The 21,401-nt window shown below is 39.0% G+C and overlaps 1 protein-coding gene across 1 annotated transcript in view; it reads left to right on the top strand.

The window, feature by feature from the left end:
- Positions 1 to 19,485, top strand: part of LOC136873875 (DET1- and DDB1-associated protein 1) — a 100,481-nt gene extending 80,996 nt beyond the window's left edge. The window contains exon 4 of the mRNA XM_067147178.2: positions 17,168 to 19,485. Coding sequence (XP_067003279.1) covers positions 17,168 to 17,272 — 105 coding nt within the window. The 3' untranslated portion in view covers positions 17,273 to 19,485. The remainder of the gene's footprint in view (positions 1 to 17,167) is intronic.
- The last annotated feature ends 1,916 nt before the right edge of the window (positions 19,486 to 21,401 follow it).

Below are 21,401 nucleotides of genomic sequence, written 5' to 3'. Positions count from 1 at the left end.
TCTTGGGCTCGTTTTCGATAGTACAGTATCATGGGAGCCATACGTGCGGCAGCTAAAAGTGCAATGCACCAAGAGGCTTAATCTCTTGAAGTTTCTTAGCAGCACTAATTGGGGAGCTGACCGCACGGTGCTCCTACTCTTCTATAGGGCACATATTTTATCCAGGTTAGACTACGGCAGTGCAGCATGTGGCTCAGCAAGACCAGTATCCACTACAGCGGGGTTAGTTTGGTGACAGGAGCTTTTCAAACAAGCCCCATAGCTAGCCTGCTGGCTGAATCTGTTGTTCCACATTTACACCTGAGGGACCAGCAGCTCCTTCTGTCGTATGCTGCAAATTTGCGACAGATGATACTTCACCCAAGCTATCCTTGCGTATTCAACAATGAACACCGTCGGATGTATGCTGCTTGTCCTCGAGCAACATGGCCGGTTGGAATACGCTTGGATAGCAGTCACAGATTGTTTCACGTACCTTCAATTCATTGCCTTGTCAGACAAGGGAAACAGATTCCAAGGGCAGAAGGCCTTAAAAGTGAAACCCCTCAAACAAAAATATAACCTTCATATTTCTTTCAAAATTATATGAAGCAAGTTAGCACAGAAATTACACCGGTTTCACCTGTGACAGGTGAACCCTAAATATCCTCTCGGTGGCTGGATTGCTTAGCAATAAGGTAACGGGTGTAAGGAAATCGAGAATAGTACACGGCCCATGAAATCTGGGGGCAAGCCTGCCCGCGGGAACAAAATTCTTGACCATTACTTGGTCGCCTACCTTCAAATTGGTGGGTCTCCGTCCACGATCATATCTTTCCCTAACCTTTTCATGAGACACTTGAAGATTGGCCTTAGCCTTCTTCCAAAGATCTTTAATGTTATCAGGGTCTATTGTCTCGGGTAGAATATCACTAGAGATGAGAATTATAGGCACTAAAAACAGTTGAAATAGGCAGGCATATAGGCTCTTAAATTAGCCAAATTAGGCATGTAAATAGGCACTAACGTGTAAAATAGGCAACAAAATAGGCATGAAAAATTCTTATAATTTAATAACACGCTCAATTACTATCAAAGGAATTTACAACAAGCAACGTTTCAATGTTTTCCGGTAACAATCTCATTCTCCTGTCGGGCAGAATGTTTTGTACTGAGAGAAATCTCTCAACATCACAGGAAGTGATTGGACAAAACTTCAATGAAGCCACTTCATCTGGTTTTAGTTCAACTGCTTTATCCACCTCACCTCGTAGCACCCTGACTACTTTTACTGTCACTTTCCATCATGAAGTCTGCTCCAGGACCCTTATGGATATTTTTGCTGACAGCAGCTACCTTCCCGGAGAATTGGTCAAAACTGCTCCTGACTTCTCTCACAACCCTAAATGCCTCCACCAGGGGAAAACCACTCGTCTCCAACTCGGTGATTGCTCCCGGCAGCTTGTTGAAGTTGATGCTCCAGTTTATGTATGGCGATATTGCAGTGCACAGGTTTATAGAAAATTGTTGTTGGTTGCTGTTCACAGTGGACTGGTAGAAAAGTTGCGATGACAACTCTTTCTGTACTCTTGTCAAATGTATCGCAGTATTTCTATGTTGATCTATATGGTATCTTTCCACATTTGATCTGAAAAATAATAAAATTGACTTAAATTTCAATGTTCTTATATTTCTACAGCTGGGCTAATTGGCAGTAATGCTTAGTATAAACATAATAAACGCGTTTGACCTACGGAGAGGCCTGGTGCGGGCCTTTTTCTCGTAGACGGCCTATTAGGCGACCTACATATCTGTGAAAATGAGGGCCCTACCTAGAATGATTTCTACTGCAGAAAACGCCACACACACCCACCCTCAGAGCCATTGGAATGAACCTATTATGGTTAAAATCCCCGACCCGGCCGGGAATCGAACCCGCGACTTGTGAACCGAAGGCCAGTATGCTGACCATTCAGCCAACGAGTCGGACAGTATAAACGTGCATTTGTTTCATAAAAAAGAGAAATACTATTAGAGGTGATGTTTCTAGAAGTACAAAACTTTAAAATAGGAACAAGAGAATTTGTAATTTACACAGAAATATGTCCTCAAAAATGTTAAGTTATAATCTGGCAGTTTCCTGTCGAGTTCACCGGGTGAAAATATGATAAAAATGACGTGAAACGATACCTGAATAGCGTGGAGGAAAGATCCGTATGCTTGCCAGAAACTCACCAAGCTGCCCCTAGCAGTATTCTGACGTACAAAGAATTAAAACGGAGGCACTATAAATCTCAGATTTGTGAACATTTTATATGTTGCTATTCGCCGCCTTTGGTCAGCCGGGTCAGCTGTCATGAAGACTATTTTCTGTTGCCTGCAATAGATCCTGCATCATGTGTGCCCACAAGACCACCACCCTTGTAGAAAATTAGAAAACTGCGCGATTTGAAATTGTCGTGGCATGCTCCCATAAACTTACTTTCTGCCACAATTTAGCAAGACTCTAGATGGGATGCTGGAGCTTACGCACCCCAGACTCTGTCTGCTTGCCCCCCACCCCATAACGGTTAATAACAGGACCTCACCAATCCAGACGTCCGACTCGTTGGCTGAATGGTCAGCGTCCTGGCCTTCGGTTCAGAGGGGATTTTAACCTTCATTGGTTAATTCCAGTAGCTCGGGGGCTGGGTGTTTGTGCTGTCCCCAACATCCCTGCAACTCACACACCACACATAATACTAACCTCCACCACAATAACTCGCAGTTACCTACACATGGCAGATGCCGCCCACCCTCATCGGAGGGTCGGCTGCACTCGGCTAGAAATATCCACATGAAATTATTATCACCAATCCAGACCAACGGTCTTTTCACTGGCCTGGTCTTGTAAAAATAGTCTTTGTAGCCTTGTTAAACACGCTATGACATCGTCCAAGCCGCGCCATCTTGTAGAGTTCACTAGAGCCTGCACAAGCGCTGCTGAAAGTTACTCATGATTTTTAAAAAAATATTACATATCAGTTGTAGTCCGCTTCTGTGATGTAGTAGTTAGCGTGATCCCACGGAGGCCCAGGTTCGATTCCCGGCTCTGACACGAAATTTGAAAAGTGGCACGAGGGCTGGAACGGGGTCCACTCAGCCTTGGGAGAACAACTGAGTAGAGGTGGATTCGATTACCACCTAACTTAAAGACGCGGCCACTTCCTTCCCTCTTCTTTGCCTGTCCCTTCCAATATTCGCATGGCTTCACAAGGCCCCTATTCAGCATATAAGGTGAGGCTGCCTGGGCAAGGTACTAGTCCTCCTTCCAGTTGTATCCTCGACCCAAAGTGTCACGCTGCAGGGTACTGCCCTTGAGACAGTAGATGTGGGATCCTTCGCTGAGTCCGAAGGGAAAACCTACCCTGAAGGGTAAACAGATTTAAAAAAAAAGAAAGAAAGAAAATATTTCAGTTGTAAATCTCTATTTTCACGGGAATGGAATCAGAGTTCAAAATACCGATTTTTAATTTTCATCCACTCTGTGACAAGAGACCACCGGCGTTCTCTACTCCTCATTCATTAATTAAATGATTATTTACATTTTGGCAGTATAAATTATTGAAAGTTAACGTTAATGCATCATTGCAACAAAACAACTTTCTACAATACGTAAATTAATAGGCCTATAAATGCTACAATGAAATGCGATCGTAGTTCAGCCACAAAAAAATAAAAGGAACAAACGAACTTAACTCCTTACAGCAAGGTTGGCAGAAGACTACCTTCCCATCCGTAGTGAAATTGGGATCACCTGTGATCCACCGCTGCAACCAGTAAGACTTCCACGATTTTTCTTTGCAATTACAATTTTTTTACGCCACGCCGACACAGACAGGTGTTATGGCGACGATGGGATAGGAAAAGACTAGGAGTAGGAAGGAAGCGAACGTGGTTTTAATTAAGGTACAGCCCCAGTATTTGCCTGGTGTAAAAATGAGAAACCACGGAAAACGATCTTCAGAGCTGCCGACAGTGGGGTTCGAACCCACTATCTTCTGGATGCAAGCTCACAGCTGCGCGCCCCTAAGCGCACAGCCAACTGGCCCGGTGATTTTTCTTTGGGCATTGCCACAGGGACACTTCTTCACAATAAATCACAACACGTTCTGAAGATAAAGCGTACGCGTACAACAGTTCACATCGAAGAGGAAGTATAAGGGTTCGACGTTAATTGGTTCTCGCATATGTCTTAGAAGGTTGGAGGGGTTGAAGGCTTCGAGGTCAAATTGTTCCTTGTTTCTCCTGACGGAAATTTCCCAAGAACTATTTCTGATGACTTCCAAGAGATCCCATTTTTGTTCGTGGGGTAAACAGGTCTTAAGAAATGAGAAGATAATACTGTCGAGCACATCAGTTACAATACTGTATAATGCACTGGAAGAAAATCGGCTTCTTCAAAATAGATTAAAAAGGTATCAAATAGGCAATTATACTCCAAATAGGCACAAACCCTTGAAATAGGCATTTATAAGCACAATAAAACCAATGAAATCTAGCTTAAAAGGCCCTAAAACGGATTTATATCTCAAAAGCCTACGTTTCTGAACACAGAAAAAAAAATAGGCAAATAGGCATTTTCCCGTCTCTAAATATCACTAAGAGACCAAAGGTTAGAGAGCGGCGTGTTGGGAACAAACTTGAACATCAAGGAAGCTGGAGTAAACTTATAAGATCCATGAACCGCCGAATTCAAAGCAAAAGCTAACCAACGCAGGGACGTGTCCCACCTAGAATGATCTTCATGATGATACGCAATCAGCGCCGACCTCAAATTACGATTGACCCATTCAGCCAGAGATGGTGGAGGATAGTAAGCAGAAGTTGTTACATGAGAGATAGATAGATCGAAACAAAATTTACGAAAAAGATTGGAAGTGAAAGCTTTAGCATTGTCGGACACAATATATTGACAAGGACCAAAAGAAGCAACGATAGACTTTAAACAGGAAATGGTGGACTGAGCGGTAGCCAGCTTAGTCGGAAATAACCATGAAAATCTAGTGAAGCCATCTACACACACAAGGATGAACTTGTTGGCATTCCCCTTTGACTGGGGGAAGGGTCCGACGTAGTCGATATACAGACGTTCCATTAGGCGTGATGCTTGATGAGAAGACAGTAGGCCTACCTTGGTGGACATGGTGGGTTTACTAAGCAAGCAAGATTTACAAGCTTTTACTAGTTCACGAATTTCACCGTGTATACCTTTCCAAATAAACATCTCCCGGATCTTTTCACGGGTTTTGAAGATACCTAAATGCCCCCTAATGGGGTTTCATGATAGTACTTGAAGATCATGGGCACGAGAACAGCTGAAACCACAACCTTCATCTTATTATCATGCCTCGACGGGCAACATAAAACACCATTCCTCAGAACATAAGGGACAACATGTTCCCCAGAAGAAAGGGTTTCCATTATCGGAGCCAGCGTCGGATCTTCACGTTGATATTTCTCAAGATCCCTAAACAACATGTGAGCATCAGTTAAAATGGCATTAACCTCGGGTTGTATGGACTCGGGAGGTGAAGAACTATCGACCAGTTCATGGGTCTCTACATCATTGGAAAACATACGGCTTAGTCCGTCTGCCACAACATTTTCAGTACCTCTGATATGCCTAACGTCAAATTGGAAGGCAGAAATTCGGATGGCCCACCGGGCTATACGACCAGTACGACGCGGCCTAGCTAAGACCCAACTTAAGGCTTGGTTATCGGTCTCCAAGTCGAATTTTACATGTTCCAGATGGTGACGGAACTTTTCTAAAGCAAATAAGACTTCCAAACCTTCGAGCTCATAGATGGAATAGTTGGCTTCTTGAGTCGATAGAGTCCTAGAGGCATAGGCGATGGGTCGCCTCCCTAGTTCAGTCTCTTGAAGAAGGACTGCAGCTACCGCCGACGATGACGCGTCGGTTTGGACGATGAATTTGTTGGAGAAATCGGGCATAGCCAGAACAGGGGCATTACACAGAGCTAATTTTAGATCTTCAAAAGCGGCTTGTTGAGAAGGTCCCCACTCAAATTTGACGCCTTTCATACGTAGTAAGTTCAAGGGCGCTTCTCTATTGGCGAAATTTGGAATAAATTTCCTGAAGAAATTCACCATACCAATGAACCTAGCCTTTGATGTCCTTGGGAGGCTTGAAATCACGGATGGCCTGTGTTCTAGAGTGATCGACTGCAACACCATTGGGCGACACAATATGCCCTAGGAATGACATGGAAGGCTTAGCGAAGGCGACCTTGGACAACTTCACAGTTAACCCAGCCTTACGAAGGCGATTGAGAACTTCTCTCAGATGATCTAGGTGTTCTTCAAAGGTGTCCGAAAATACGACGGCATCATCAAGATAGTGGTACAAGTACTCAAACTTGATGTCGGAGAAGACCGTGTCTAGCAGTCTAGTGAGTACAGCTGCTCCCGTGGGGAGCCCAAAAGGCATGCGGTTGTATTCGTACAAGTTCCAATCCGTTGCAAAAGCTGTCAGGTGTTTGGATTCCTCTGCTAGCGGAATCCGGTTATAAGCCTGATTGAGGTCTAAGATGGTGAAGAACTTAGCTTTACGAAACCAGGAAAAACAAGAATTCAATTTTGAGAAATGGAACAGGTGCGGAGGTATCCGCCACAATCCTAAGACATTCTTTGGGACCTTCAAAAGATAAATTTGAAGACTGAGTTTTCCCTGAAATGTCGACATGTTTACTTGGGGCTGAGCCTCGGGAAGATGAGTTAGCCGACTCAGCCGGAGCCACTAGTCATTTTTGGTTGTTGTTGGAAGTTGCACCCGAAGTTGAGCAGGAGGGAGTGCTGCTAGCATTTGGGCAGTTCTTGGCAATATGTAAAAACGCACCGCATTTAAAGCAGCCTTGGGATGAACCTGCTCCATTATTTGTCCTACTAGATTTGATCAATGGACATTTATTGCGAAGATGGTCTGGCGACACGCAAGCGTAACATTTACGGGGTGTGACAGGTCGGCGAGATGGAGGCCGAAAACTACTAGAATATGGAGGGGGTTCTTTCACGACACGCAAGATATCGGCGTATCTAACTCCTTCGGCTGAGACAGCCATAGCCTCTAACTCGGCAAACGTTTGCGGACACGATGCAAAACATAAGTATGATCTATAAGGTGGTGAAATTCCTTCCACAATAGCCTGTACAATTTGATCTTCAGCGAAGTATATAGCAAATACCTTAGTGTAGAATTTGATGTCTTGTATGAAGTCTGCCAGGTTTTCATCAATTCGCTGCACTCTATAATAGTACTTTTGAATTAGAGATGACCTAGCTCGAGCTGGAATAAAATTAGCTAACAGATCGGCGTGGAAGTCTTCTATGGATGACTGTTCAGCAATTGCCCTAACTATCTTGTCTGAGAGAACACCAATTGCATAGGGATAAATGATCTGCAAAATTTGACACGGAGAAAGAGAAAAAACCAGGGCATGATCCTGAAACTCAACTAAAAACCTTAAGAATGAAATTACGTCACTGGTAGAGTTAACAGAAAACTTAGAAATACCTCTGAGCAACATTGCTAACGGATGGGGCAAACTGCTGAAACCCGGGGACGTAGTAGGAAGGGGCCTAAGTGGCGGAGAAGCAGATTCAGAAGGAGCATTATTTAACACGAAGGGTGGAATGGACGTGCGACGATCGGACACAGTTTCTAATGGGGGAGATGTTTGTTGGGTACCCTCCCCAGTACTACCTCCTTCCTCTTTAGAGGAATCCTCCCCACTTATGATGTTTACAACCATAGGCTGGTTGGTTTTTTGGAATAGCTGATCCAGATAACAACTGGCTAACTTTACTAGACATTTTAGACAGGTTTTCAGCAACAGCACTAGCTTCCTTACCCTGAAGGTCATTTAACTTCAAGGACAATAGATCACATACCCTATTATAAAAGTGGTACAGTCTGGCCTGTACTCTTGAGTTGATTAGGAGATGGATCACGTACTTCAAAAAAACTGACTACAGATGCTAGCTCAGTAGCATTATCAGTGATCGTGGAGAGAGTGTCATCTATCTCTTTTTCTCCCAAAGTCGGGATGGTAATAGGCAAATCAAGGGAATCTTTTAACTTATTGGTGTCTATCGCAACCGTGCCTCCAGATTGAACATTCCTAATCGTTAATTCATAGATCAATTCCTCCTTGCGCAAATAGCCGGGATGGAGGACGTCGCGAGAGCCGGACATGATGACAGAAAATTTTTAGAAAAATAAAAAAAAATTCCAGCAACTTAGAAAATTGTTAGGGTTCGAAACGAAAACAATGTTTAGTCATCAAAAGGGGCTAAATTGAGACCCAATCAACCACGCTCTGCTACCACTTGTTACGGAGTTATCTGTGGTAGTTACAGGTGAAAGAAGGTGCGGGCGGGAATAGGTCTCAACTTATGAAATTAAAGTTAATTTACAACTTTAACAAAGGTTATATTTTCTTTTCAAAATCAACAAATGACAACAAATAACAAAGATGTAACAGGTACCAAGTAGCAGGTTAACAATTTAAGAATTTCCAGAGCCCCAAGATTAATTTCTGAGCTCTCAGCTCACCACCACAATAACTAAAGGGCAGAAAAACCCCTAAGTACGAGGAACATTTGCTCCTAATTACCAACTTAAGAGGAAAAGAGCAGACCCGCTCTCAATTTTACAGGCCTATCAAAGGCTACAACAACCTTCATTCCTAACTGTCCTTAAGGCACACATACAGTGAAACGGGGGTATCTTGTACCCAACCTACAGGGCCTTCACATGAAGAAAACAAACACTGGGTTAATTAATTGGCCCAACAAACCAACTTGACTGGAGGCGTAGCTTGCACTCCTACACGAAACTTCTTAAAACCTAGGTGGCACTCGGCCAGTTATACAGGGGCTAATCCCATACTATGGAGGTGACACGATAAGAAAATTTTATTACATTACGAAGAGAAGAAAAACGGTTATGAAAACGTAGTCACCTCAAAACAATATGAGTGGGAGCTCGAGAGGGTTAAGCACTCTCTATCCCAATTTGTAGTTAAAGAGACGAAATTTTACCAAATGTCTATTACATTTTAAAGATAGGTTACATGAGAAAAGTTTCGAACCTGCCCCATGGGTTAAACTGCTGAGCTAGCAAGAAATAAAGTTATAAAACAGCCATTACCTTGTGGATGAACTGCTGCCCGAAGAAAGAGGCGCTTCCCGCCCCCTGCTATATATGTTCACACACTGCGAAAGATGTTACTGAAGTGGCTCCGAGACAAGAAAATCAGCAGTTTATATGCCCTCGTGGAACATTCGAGACCTTTCATGAATGATAACAACCCGCTCATAAACTTTTATTGGTCGGCTAAAGATTACGAGTCAAAACTGAAGGAGACATCTAGGATTGGTGGAAAATTAATTACAGAAATTACTGATTGGTCAAATTCAAAACTGGCGGAAAGAGAAGGGTTATACTGCCAACCCAAAAAATGAATGAAAGAAATTTAAGAAAGAACAAACTTATGAATACTTAATTTCTTATTTAAAAAAAAAAAAAAAACAGTTCCTTCACTTTGCACTAGGGTGCACAATTATAGTTCTTAAGTAGTGCCATCTAGAAGAGAATGTCCACACTTCTTGCTACAGAGCAAACAAATGCAAATCGAAATAGACATAGTTCAAAATTTACAGTAGAGACATCTTCCGTGAAACCTTTGATTTAATACAGATTTTAAAGTTCAGAGTTTCTCCTGTAGAGAGGTTTCAACTGGCGCAATATTTGAATTAGTGGCATGGAGATGTACCGCCCGGTACAGTATTAACTGATTTCAAAACAATATATTCATTCTTACCCTGAAGATGGTTTTCTGTGGTTTCCCATTTTCACACCAGGCAAATGCTGGGGCTGTACCTTAATTAAGGCCACGGCCGCTTCCTTCCAACTCCTAGGCCTTTCCTATCCCATCGTTGCCATGAGACCTATCTGTGTCGGTGCGACGTAAAGCCCCTAGCAAAATATTCATGCTTAATGGGATTAAGTTTTTGAGATAATTATAATTTAGTTACTAAATAATTAAATATTGATTCTAATAAAGTTGCAATGGCAACTTAATAATGTACTTACACCAATCATTTCTTATTAGCTCATTTCCAATATTCAGGATTAATTTTAGTTTCCTAGCACGTACAGGTGGACACTCTGAAACATTGTGTTCCATATTAAATGAAAACATTATCCCAAATACTTATAAGTAAAACACTGAGAAAAACATGAACACTAAACTTCCAAGCATGCAATGACAAGAGAATGTAAACAAATGGTTGCCATGACAGTTTGTCACTTGTAGCAGTCTGATTGGCTGGAATGGTCACGTCCGGTTTTGATAGAAATATTTGGAGGTGTCCGACTATGAAAGACACAGGCCACTAATTCAGAGAGAGTATTAAAAAGGCTATAAGGATCGATCCTTAACTCAATTTCGATATAGGTGGTGCATGTCTTTGTTTTGATATTAGGCACCTCAAATAGAGGAGATACCAGAAAATGTCATAGGATAAACCCTGTAGACTACTAAAATTAGCCTCTGATGCCGCACTCCATTTGTCGATATAACGTACCATTTAGGAGCAGTTAATCTTGGAATGAAGGTCTGCACTTACACATGTCCACATACATTTGTATGTCTGGCAGAACGCAAGGGAGCGTTCAGTTTCAATCAAAACTCTCCCATCCAATTGTGTCTGGCAGTAGACAAGGGTGCCCGCCGTTATAAGCAAACTTCCCCAACTGAATTAGGACTGGCAGTAGGCAAAGTGGCTTGCTAATATAATCAAAACTCCCCAACTCAACTGTGACTGGCAGTAGGAAAAATGGCCTGCCATTATAATGACGACTCTGCAACTCAATTGTGACTGACGTTAGCAAAAGGGGCCTGTCCTAATAACACCACAACTCAATTTTGACTGGCAGTAGGAAAGGGGGCCTGCCATTGTTATGAAAACTCCACAAATCTATTGTGAATGGCAGTGGGCAAGGGGGCCTGCTATTATAATGAAAACGCCCCAACTCAATTGTGAATGGCAGTAGGCAAGTGAGCCTGCCGTTATAGTAGAAACTTCTGAACTCTATTGTTAATGACAGTGTGAAAAGGGGCCTGTCATTATCATCACAACTCAGTGACTCGCACCTTACTTGGAAAAGAACGTATAGGGACTTCCCATGGTGTTTCTCAGATAACGCTAAGAGAAATGCAATTTAGTAAAATCTTAGTCACTGTGTGTGTGCAGTAATTTATGTAGAAATCCATATACCGTATAGAATACCTTAGCAAACACGGGTACATTTGCTAATAAAGTCTAAAGGAGATAAAAAGAATACTTAATTCTGTCTGCCATAGTTTTGCCGGAATGGTATCCGCACATTCATGCTGGTTAGGTGTTTATTGAACAAGTTCCCCATTAGATGACACAAAAGTATATTAAAATTTAAATGTTTCTAATGACTACAGATTATGACATGAAAATATATACTGCTCATATTTTTATCTCATTTGAAACCATTTGTGTAAAAAATGGCCTGTCAGATGTTCCATTGCCTACCTTTCAAGCAGTTTCTCTCTCAACATTTCACACGTGTATGGAACATTTTAAAACAGTTTTTTTCCTTGTAGAGGCAAAGGTAAATATCACACTTTGCACACCAAGTTTCATTCTACTTCTGCATCCTTCAAGTCGACAAATTCTTCGGGAACCGAGCTTATCTATTTCCTGCCAGTGATCGAATTCATATCCTTTGTCACACCCAGGTATTGGTGAAGGAATCTAGATCTTGCACTTCTTTTGGAAGAGGAGTGGATTCTTGCGTATCAACATTTTTCATTTTATCCAGACTGGCTCTTCTTGCCTGGTGTTGCAAGACTAGCTTCAGCTATTGTCAGGCAGAATTGTAGAAGATATTATTTGATCTCTCTACTTCTCTTCCTATTTTTCAAGTAATCTTCTCTTTCCCATAGTACCCCCCAGTATGACGAACATTTTTTCCCTCGGCACTCTGCTTTTTCTAGATCTACGAAACATAACTGTCTATTCCTCTCATAGCATTTTTCAGTTACCTGGCCATACTGAAAAGTTGTTTCTGACAGCCCCTTTGTGGTCTGAAACCACACTGGTTTTCATCCAACTGAACTCAACCACTGATTATACCTTCCTTTCCGAAATGACAGTGATCACCTTGCCTGGTATAATGATCAGTGAAATACCTCGATAGTTGTTACAGTCCTTGCTGTTTCCTTGGTTATAGATAGGTGCAGTTAGATTTCGTCCAATCAAAAGGTACCTTGCTAACATTCCATGCTAATCTTATTACTTTGTGAAGCCATTTCATCTCTGCCTTCCCACTATATTTTAAGTCTAATTTCATCTATCCCTGCTGCTTTATGACATTGAAATTTATTTACTATCCTTTCCACTTCCTCAAGCGTAAGTTCATCACTTCAGTGTTCTCCACCCCATGAGCTAGATTGTTCGCGACGTCACCAGAAAGGTTTCCTTTTTTTACATTGAGATAATTTTAAAAATATTCCTTCCACCTATCCAGTGATTCCCTGAGATCTATTATAAGGTCAGCTGATTTACTCAAAACTCTATTCATTTACATTTTTCCTCCATTTTTAAGATTCTTTTCTTTACTGTCAAGAAAGGTTTTCCTGTTGCATGGCCTAGCCTTTCCAGGTTATTACCAAAATCCTCCCATGATTTATTCATGGATTTAACAATTACTTGTTTTGCTCTGTTTCATCTCCTTACAGTCCGGCTCCATGGCTAAATGGTTAGCGTGCTGGCCTTTGGCCACAGGGGTCCCGGGTTCGATTCCCGGCAGGGTTGGGAATTTTAACTTTAATTGGTTAATTTCTCTGGCACGGGGGCTGGGTGTATGTGTCGTCTTCAACATCATTTCATCTTCATCATGACGCGCAGGTCGCCTACGGGCGTCAAATCAAAAGTCGTGCATCTGGCGAGCCAAACTAGTCCTCGGACACTCGCGGCACTAAAAGCCATACGCCATTTCACTTCATATCCTTACAATTCCCTGTCTACATCAGTCCTTTATTGGAGCCATTTATGTTACATCTTCCTTTTACGTTTACTAGCTGCCCTCACTTCATCATTCCACCAAGATGTTTGGATTTTCCCATCTTTACACACAGTTGTTCCCTGTATGCTGCTCATTCTCTTTCTATATCTTGAACCTATTTTATGGTCTGTTGTTTGGAACTTTTTACGAATCGTATCCATGAACTTCTAATTTCCCCATCCTGGAGATTTTGTATCCTTATTCGTCTGCAGATTTCACTTCCTCTATCCTAGGACTAGAGATACATACTTCACTACAGATCAATCAGTGATTGGTCTATATCATCAAAAATTCCTCATAATGCCTACACATTCTTAACAGATTTCCTGAATTCAAAGTCAGTTAGGATATAGTCTTTTATGGATGTGTGCCCTTACCTTCCCATGTGTAGCGGTGAATATCCTTATGCTTTAAGAATGTGTTTGTAACTGCTAATCCCATACTAGCACAGAAGTCCAGTAAACACCTTCTATTCCTGTTAGCTTCCACATTTTGTCATCGCCTTCTCATTATCCTTCAACTCTGTTTCCAACTCTTATATTGAAATCTCCCATTAGCACTATCTTATCCTCACTGTTGACCCTGGCTATGTTGTCACTTACTGCTTCTTAAAACTAGTCAATTTCATCCCCATCTGCACCGTCACATGGTCAGTACACTGAGACAGTTCTCATTCTAACTCCTCGAACAGTTAAATCTATACCACATCATTTGCTCATTTATGTGCCTAGCAGAAAGTATGTTGCATTCAATAGTATTCCTGATGAACAGACCTATTTCGCGCCCTGCTCTTCTCTTTTTAACACCTGTTAAGAATATTTTATAATCTCCTTTCTCTTCCGTGTTATCTCCCCTTACCCATATATCAGTAATTTCTAACACATTCAGAGCATCCCCTTTGCTGACTCAGGCAGTTCTAATTTCTTAAAGCCCCATTAATATTGATAGCTCCCCATCAAATTCCATTTTGTTCAACAAGTTGTTTTCAAGGAGTCCCTCTCCTGTCAAATGGAAGTGGGATTCCATTAATCTCATAGGTCCAAGGCTTGTTTAATATGTTCTGAGCTCGGTAAATTCTGTGAAGCAGGATGCTACTCTACTTACATGTCCCAGTAAAATCTCTAATGGGTTCAGTAGATTGATAGTCGTAGCAGCCTGAGCACATGAAGGGCCATAACTTGGAATATGTCAGGGCATAATGAAGAATTTCATATTGAAGAACTTTAATTTTTACAATTTGCTTTACTGTTGATTCAAATATAACCATTTTAAATATTTCTGTACTACAATTTGCTTTACGCCGCACCGACACAGATAGGTCTTACCCCTTTCAGACCGTGTACGCACAATTGTGCGGGTTCGTATTTTATTTATGCCTGAGCTTATTTGACGTTTTCTTGGCACTAGATTGGACTGCAGTGCTTGTGTGGGACACGTAGCATGTACTTCAGTTGTTTTTATTTAGCGCTTAACCACCAGGGAGCAGCAAGAAGAGTTAAAAAATGCAGTTCATCGGCAAGATGGCGGGAAGCAGTAATGCCTAAAATAAGTATTTATTTATTGCATTCATATTAATCTACAAGCTCTACTGAATATCAGAATATAATCAATGAAGTGTGTAAATTGTTTAGCGAACGTAAATTGTGAACTTATAACATCGTACATGATACCATGAGGTTTTGAATGTTGATACGCACAAGTGCGCGGGCTAGGTTTCCCTACAGGCAATGCATGTAGCAGTAAAGTAAAGTAAACTCGTGTCCTCATCCCGAGGTGGTGCAGCTCTTTTCAGGCACACCCCCATTGGAGGTGAGCTGCATGTACCAAATGCCATCTAGCAGAGATGAATGGCATCCAATGACAGAGAACACATATTAGTTAACAACAGTTAGTATAATGTTACTGTTGATCAGTTTCTTGGGCTTGGGGCATTATAGGCCAACACATTTATTTTTCTTCTTGTTCAGTGTTATGTCATCCAAGGTCAAGGGAGGCAGACTTTCATTTTCACTTTCCTTCATGACTCAGCTTTCTTGTATATTTTCTTTTTAATTTTTTCCTTCTCATTTCGACAGTTATCGTAATTGCATTCCTAATCAATATGGGCTGATTATCTCACAGTTTTTCATATTAAAACAATCACTGCAACAATAACAAAACAGCAGCAGCAACAACAGTCATTGCCATTTAATTTGTTACCATGACAGTTGAACGTTACTTCCATGTAAGCAGTGCTTGGCATTGATGGATTTTGCATTAAGAGTCTAAATTTGTGGATATCTCAGTTATCACAGCCCATGCAGTAAAAATGTACGAAATGTAAATGATTGGAAAATGTATTTCTATCTTTTGTTAGGTCTTAGATGAAACAATAATTTACGTAGAAATTTTTTTAAGTTTATGAAAAATGTAATAATCACAAATATCTCTGTTTCTATTATTTATATTTTATTATTCAAGCTGTTAACAAAAGGGATTACACTGCTCTTGTCCTTTGCTGCACACCAGGCTACTGAACTTCACTGTCTTACAATTGACAGTATTAAAATGTAGATGCTACATATACCATAAATTAAATAAAAAATTATGGGTAATACAATCCTAGATATTATTGATAGATACAGAATATTGTATCATTACACAATGTACTTACAGCTACATGCATTCATTAGCAGTTATGCCATCAAGAATCTGGTATTTGGTAGTATGCATAAAAACATAGTAATTACTTTTATAAAGAATGTGTAGTAAATACTAGAATTTTATGCATAAAGTTCCTTAGTACATGCTTTTACTGTGAGCAAAGTCTGTGGAGCTTAACATTTACTAATATGAGTAATAACCATATTATTTCTTGATGTATGGACACACTACTGTAAAAATAATGTATTCATGCACAGATTAGATGTCAATAGGAATCAAAGTAGGATATACATAGTCTATTGAACTCCGCTAGAGGGTGGTACCTATAGAAATGTTTTGTCAATATACTTAGACGCATGCCTATCAATGTAATGGTAGCTGGTAAAGATTTTTCATATGTTGTTTGCTAAATATGTTAGTGAGTTAGTGATGCAGAGTGGGTTGATAGTAATGATGATCATGAGATTCCATTACGCAGAAGGTGACTACGAAAAGGGATGAAATTGCCCAAATAGTTTATAATATACACCATAATAAAATTGCAAGTATAGTGCGACTTCAAGAACTGTCAACTTTTCTCAACATACAAGCTCAGTTTTGACATACTGTAAAATAGGTTTGATAGAAACATAAACTGGATTGTATAAGAATTTACTGCCGCTTCAGGACGCTTTAGGACAGAGGGCGAGATTGAGATCAGTGATCCACTGCCTTACCCAGGAGCTCCCTGGGCAAGGGTAACAGAAGAAGAAAAAGAAGAATTTCTGACTGTTAGTCTTTAATGAAGGCAAAATCATGTTCTTTAAAGCTATCCAGTTCTGCAAAAGACTATCCTCTCCTTTCTTTTGCTAGCAGTTTTTCTCTTCATCTTAGATAGGTCTTTTGGCAATGATGAGCTAGGAAAGGAAGCATCTGTGATTTCAATTAAGATATACTCCCACTGGCCTGGTGTGAAACCTCAGAAAACCATCTTCAGGGCTGCTGAGAGTGGAATTCAAACCCACTATCTCCTGAATGCAAGCTACACTGCCCAAACAATGCAACCAACTCGCATGATGATAATAATTTATCTTTGTCCATCCCAGTGTTTTTCTATTTGCCTTGTTAAGGTATTGACATTTACACTGTAATTAAGATTTTTTAAAAGGATAGAAACTCAAATTGATAGTACATGATCACTATGCAAGCACAACCTTAACACTATAAGTTTGGTAAGCCACTGAGTTAATGCCTGAGCAGACTTTCCATTTTCTGTATGTATTATTCTTTTTAAGAATTTTTAAAGTTTTAATTCTGCAGTTAATAAATCCTTAACCTTCCAATAACTTGCTTTATTAACTGAAGATGCATATTCATTTCTTTATCATTTCATTTCAGAACTTGCAGAAGAAGAGGGATCATGTCAATCTAGAAACTCCTGAAGAGTCTGGTTCAAGGAAAAGGCCACGTTTAGATACTTCAGCTACGGGTAGCTCTCCTTAAACCAATCTTCGTCGCATACCTCATGTGTTCCGCTGCAGTGTCTGGTGAACTTCGTCTTGTAGTGCCAGAAACTGAATATACGGACTAATACAGACAATTTTGTTGCAATTCCTTTGTTATCTGTTTCCTAATTTACACTTTCATTGATACTTCATATATTCAGAACATTATAATATTTTTTTGTGTTGTCTGCGCTTACCGTTAAGAACAGAGGTTCTACTTCATATTCTACGCATAACGTACACTTTGCGTTTTTATAAATTGCAGTAAAAATGTACTTGCATTATTTGATCAGTGTGTATGTGGTTTGAGTTGAGATTATAGTTAACCTTGTCGCTTTGTAAGCACATGTTTCGAACACCATAATTTTGTCTTGTTTAGTGCTTCAGTAACTAATGTAAAAGCATTGATGCTTTTCCTGCACTAATATCAAAATCATATGATTTCTTACATAAGTGGAATTCCTGATTAAGTAGCTTTTCAGTATGATGCTTTGTTACCTAGAAGTCTTGTAGCTTTATATTATATAATTACTGAAACATTTTTATTACTTGGCTTTTTCATTTAAGTTTAAATGAATAAAATTTGATTCTTAAAGTGTTAATTCATATATGTGGGAAGTTATATGAAATATATTTTTGTTGTCTTATTTCATATGGTATGTGGTATCTTCTGATTCATGGATGTTTAGGGTTCTCATCTCATGTAAAGTCTAAGATGTCAAAATTAGTATTTGCTTCCAGACATGTGTATATCATGTAAATGTGAATTTTATCTCTGTTTATGTCCTAAATATTTACAAAATGAACAGGACTGTCTTATTTTATAAACTTCACAAACATATACTTCCAGATAAATATGCAGTAGATTGTGAAATGTTCTGAAGCTACGCGTTGTTATTCAAGTCCTCTCTAGGTACTCTGATTTTTGTATTCTAAAAAAGGAAAAAATCCTGGGACCATTGGAAAGAGGAACAGGCACTAAGAAATGCAATCTTGTTCAAAAAATAATTTTTGTATGCATTTTCTGGTTGTGATGTAATATCCCTATCCTACATTCACTGAATTTATATGTGTAAATATCCTAATCTTCAATAATTGTGGCACAATATGATTTTTAAACAGGTTCACTGTTTTATGTTACTTGGCATTTATGTTCAGTGATTTTTCAGTCTGTATGAACTGTAGCTTTTAAAATGAAATAGATCTTATAAGGAAAGTGTTCAGCATCATTCTGCAGTATTTTGAAATGTATGTAAGGGAAGGAAAGAACAAATATTAGCCCAAATATACCAGTTTAGGATGGTAAATTTCAAGAAAGTGCATTAAAACTGATACATCTATTCAATGTTTACTGGATTGTCATTCCATATTTCATTGCAGTTACAAAGTCATTTCATTAGACTTTGTTAATACAGAAAAATTAATAGTACTTGTGAGGTGTATGTTTGGTGAACAAAATTAATAAAAAGTTTTAAAAAATACTTGATTTTCTTTTTGCTGCAATTCTTTGGGTATATGGCAAAGTATTGTTAAAGTTCATCACTGAGAATTTTGAATAAATAATGATAATAATAATAATAATAATAATAATAATGGGTGGCCCTGGAGGGGTCTGGGGTAGGTCTTTCTAGTTGACACTTAATAGGTGACCTGTGCATCTATGAGGATGGGGCTTTAACCTAAGATGAATTCTAATTCTGAAGACAACTCACACCCAGCCCCCCCAGCCAGGGGAATTAATCATTGAAAGTTAAAATCTCCCGCATGGCCAGGAATTGAACCCAGGACCCCTTGAACCATAAGCCAGCATGCTAACAATTTAGCCATGGAGCCAGACATTGAAAATTTGGAATACACTGTCAGAAAGAAAATCCTAACTTGTATACTTGAGATTGAAACATGTTATGTAGCTGGACAACATTTGTCATCAAAATTTATATTCTCTTGTCTAGTGGGTCTTTTAATGTTCATTTCATCCCTTCCTTGGTAACTTATAATTCATTTCTTTCAGAATACATTGCAGAGGTGTTTCTGTTTTTAAGATTAAAATAATATTCAGATTCTGCCTTAACTATTGAAACATTTATTTTCAAATAATTTTCATGTGATTCCTTAATTTTTTGAGGCTGTAGAGTCGAGTCTTATGATTTTTCCATTTACTGTGAATGTTGAACTGTATATTATAGTAAAACTATATTGTTGTCTTCTTCACTTTAGTTATATTTATTAAATCCTATACATTCACCCAGGTGAATTATGTACAAATACTACCCTTAAAATTGATTTGAAGAAAAGACTGCATCATTATTTAATCTAAGATGAGACTTTATGATGTATGTAGCCAGTTAATACAATTTGATTTTATATGTAGAATAATTTTCTAATTAGAATAATATTTTTCATTTATAGTATTGGTCCTCAGAAGTTGCTCTTGGATATTTCTATTGAGCTGGTTTCTGCAACTAGCATGTGTTACGAAGAGAGGTTTACACTGTTGGTTATAAAAGATCTGATAACATTGAAATGGATCTTAACAGTGTTAGGAATTATATTGAAGAGAAGAACTGTAACATTGATAAACATTTCTTTCTGTATCAGCATATTGCAATGGAATTCTCATAAAGGATTTGGCCAAGGATCTGCTGATTTTGTACTAAATGTGACGTGCCCACTCTTGCTCACAGATGTGTGACAAAATGTGACGTGGCCGGTCACCTTAATTTAAAAAAAGTAAATAATATCTCATTGTTTCTCCATAAACAATATCCCATGGGCGCCAGTCTTCAAGCTTACGGCTTGAAAAGATTTTTTTTTTAAACTTCATAGTTGGTTCCGTATTGAGTTAAGATTACACGTAAAATAAGTACAAAATCTTGTTTTTATCCACCTTCTCAATACATATCAATCATGCAATGTTTACAATAACATTACAATGTTATAAGGTACTCGTTTCGGTCCTATAAGTACCATCATCAGCCTAGCCAAGACAGGTCTGAACTATATTCCTAAAACAAAGTGGTGCGGTGAGATGAAAGATGAAATGATGGCCTGAGAATGTGTAATGATATACATATAAAATGGTAATATATGAACAGTTGTATGTAACAAAATTATGTTAAATAGTGACAATAAAATCTTTAAATTGCAGTATTAATCAACTATTGTCTCGGAATAGAATAAATCAGCTCTAGTTGACGAAGTTGCACATTTAAAATTGGCAAGATCGTTTCACATTTCGCAAGGTTCAATTTGGTTCCTGTTGAATTGGGATTGCTCCCTTGTATTACAGCAAGATTCAATTTACCTCAAGATATATTCTACAGCTCTGACAACACTTAACCTTCACTGTGGATTTTTTTAACAACAACTCCCTCTGCGCTAATGTCAATTCATGTCTTCTAGAACTCAACAGAAACTCTGGACTTTGTTTATAATCCGTCCTAACCAATTTTAAATGTGCAACTTCGTCAACTAGAGCTGATTTATTCTATTCCGAGACAATAGTTGATTAATAATGCAATTTTAAAGATTTTATTGTCACTATTTAACATAATTTTGTCACATACAACTGTTCATATATTACCATTTTATATGTATATCATTTCACCACATTCTCAGGCCATCATTTCATCTTTCATCTCACTGACCAATTTGTTTTAGGAACATAGTTCAGACCTGTCTTGGCTAGGCTGATGATGGTCCTTATAGGACCAAAACTAGTACCTTATAACACTGTAATGTTATTGTAAACATTGCATGATTGATATGTATTGAGAAGGTGGATAAAAACAAGATTTTGTACTTATTTTATGTGCTGAAAATGATAGTTGATAATTAATAATTATAATAATAATACATAATGAGACTCTAAAAACTCCCAGGGGTAGGGTGACGGAACACTAACCATTAAGTACACTAACTTGGAAGTTAGGATCATTAATAAGAATTTCTGAAAATACAAATGAAAACAACTATTTATTATGATGAAAAATGTGACGTAACGGTGTATTAATGAAATCTGAACTTACGGAAGCAAAATAAAAATTGAATGAAATAAACTCTAAGAAAATGAACTGTTACATGGAGACTTGTAGTAATTTATGCCATTAGCTCACCATTTGTAGACC

The sequence above is a fragment of the Anabrus simplex genome, chromosome 5 (genome assembly GCF_040414725.1).
Source record: "Anabrus simplex isolate iqAnaSimp1 chromosome 5, ASM4041472v1, whole genome shotgun sequence".
Classification (NCBI taxonomy): domain Eukaryota; kingdom Metazoa; phylum Arthropoda; class Insecta; order Orthoptera; family Tettigoniidae; genus Anabrus; species Anabrus simplex.
Note: the sequence above shows the minus strand (reverse complement) of the source record. Positions and strands in the feature narration are given on the sequence as shown.